Genomic DNA, 1,367 nt, shown 5'->3' with positions numbered 1-1,367 from the left:
GGTAATGCATTCATCATTGAGAAAAACTAGGCCTATCTATTTCTAGTGGATCAGAATCGTCTGCAGAAGGAAGAAAATTCGTGTAAAATTTACTCAGTGTTTATTCAATGAATCATTTTTTCCCCTACCGCGATATAGGTCTAGCCTAGGCCTAGTTGAGAACCCCTGTCACAGATGGACTGTTGAACTCACCATCACTGTAAACATTCGAAGCAATCAATGCCCTTAACTGCTGTAAACTACTCACTACTACTAAACTAGGCATAGCTTCCAACGTTTCTGTCGACTCTTGATAATACTAGTAATAGTACTAACACCATCCCGACGTTCATTTTATGTATATCTTCTTCTACCATTACTAATTAACATCAATAACAAGGGTAATGCATTCATCATTGAGAAAAACTAGGCCTATCTATTCAAAAATTCAAAAATTCAAAGAACCCCGTGAAACACAGTAGATTGTTGTTGTGTTGAAATCCCTGCGCATGCGCAAATCCATCCATGCTACATCTCGGGAGCTTTACCAGCCTCAGTGAGGCTGGTAAAGATTACCGAGATGTTCCGAGATTTTACAAGGATATTACACGGAGGTACTTTCACACGTGCCGTAAAATGTTACTTTTGGTTACATTTTGTTACATTTGGTAAGATTTTTGTACGTGTGAATCGGGTATATGTGTGTAAAAGTGGTAAATGTTAGTTGTAAGAGGGAATGTGTCTGGAGTCAGAACTTTTCATTGAATGGCTATTCTAGATAGAATGCTTGATCGATGTTCCTATTTATGTATTGGTACCATTATTATTTCTATTTGTTTAAGATGCAGTACTGTATTAAATGAACTGAAAAGATGCCTTTGTGATCCAAATTACAGTAAATCTGATGAAGTATTACACTTTTTTATTAATTAAAATATGAAAGGTTTTATGTGCTTTATTGACAGGAGTTCTTTTTGCTGATTTTTCAAGAAATTCTTGATCCACAATTTGGAATGTTCAAGGAATTTAGCCAAACACGAAAAATTTGGTTCAACGACCAGGTATGTTTCTGACTGAGTTATTTTCAGCACTACCAAAAAGTAGCTTTATATTTAAACCTCTATATCCCTATGAGAGTTTTAGTGAGGAAGACACATGCCAATAAGAAAATAGTGTTTGAACTAATATTTGAATACAATTAAAATATCTTATAACCCGGTATAATGCTTTAAGTTTAATTTAAATTATATGTATTTCTACATAGTAGACTATCTATAAAATCAATTAAATTAGCCTGTGAAACCCCTAAATGTCATATTTTTCGGGGTTTCACCCCCCCACCCTTTACCACTTTTAAAGTATTTAGAGCGAGGCCCAACCGCACCCAC

The 1,367-nt window shown here is 35.1% G+C and overlaps 1 protein-coding gene across 1 annotated transcript in view; it reads left to right on the top strand.

The window, feature by feature from the left end:
• Positions 1-1,367, top strand: part of LOC117109867 (probable E3 ubiquitin-protein ligase HERC3) — a 20,535-nt gene that overhangs the window by 14,783 nt on the left and 4,385 nt on the right. Inside the window, exon 18 of the mRNA XM_033252313.1 lies at positions 945-1,040. Within this exon, the coding sequence (XP_033108204.1) occupies positions 945-1,040 (96 nt within the window). The remainder of the gene's footprint in view (positions 1-944; positions 1,041-1,367) is intronic.

This window comes from Anneissia japonica, unplaced genomic scaffold, assembly GCF_011630105.1.
Source record: "Anneissia japonica isolate Jap-2015-1 unplaced genomic scaffold, ASM1163010v1 scaffold585_len4108843_cov191, whole genome shotgun sequence".
Taxonomy (NCBI): Eukaryota; Metazoa; Echinodermata; class Crinoidea; order Comatulida; family Comatulidae; genus Anneissia; species Anneissia japonica.
Note: the sequence above shows the minus strand (reverse complement) of the source record. Positions and strands in the feature narration are given on the sequence as shown.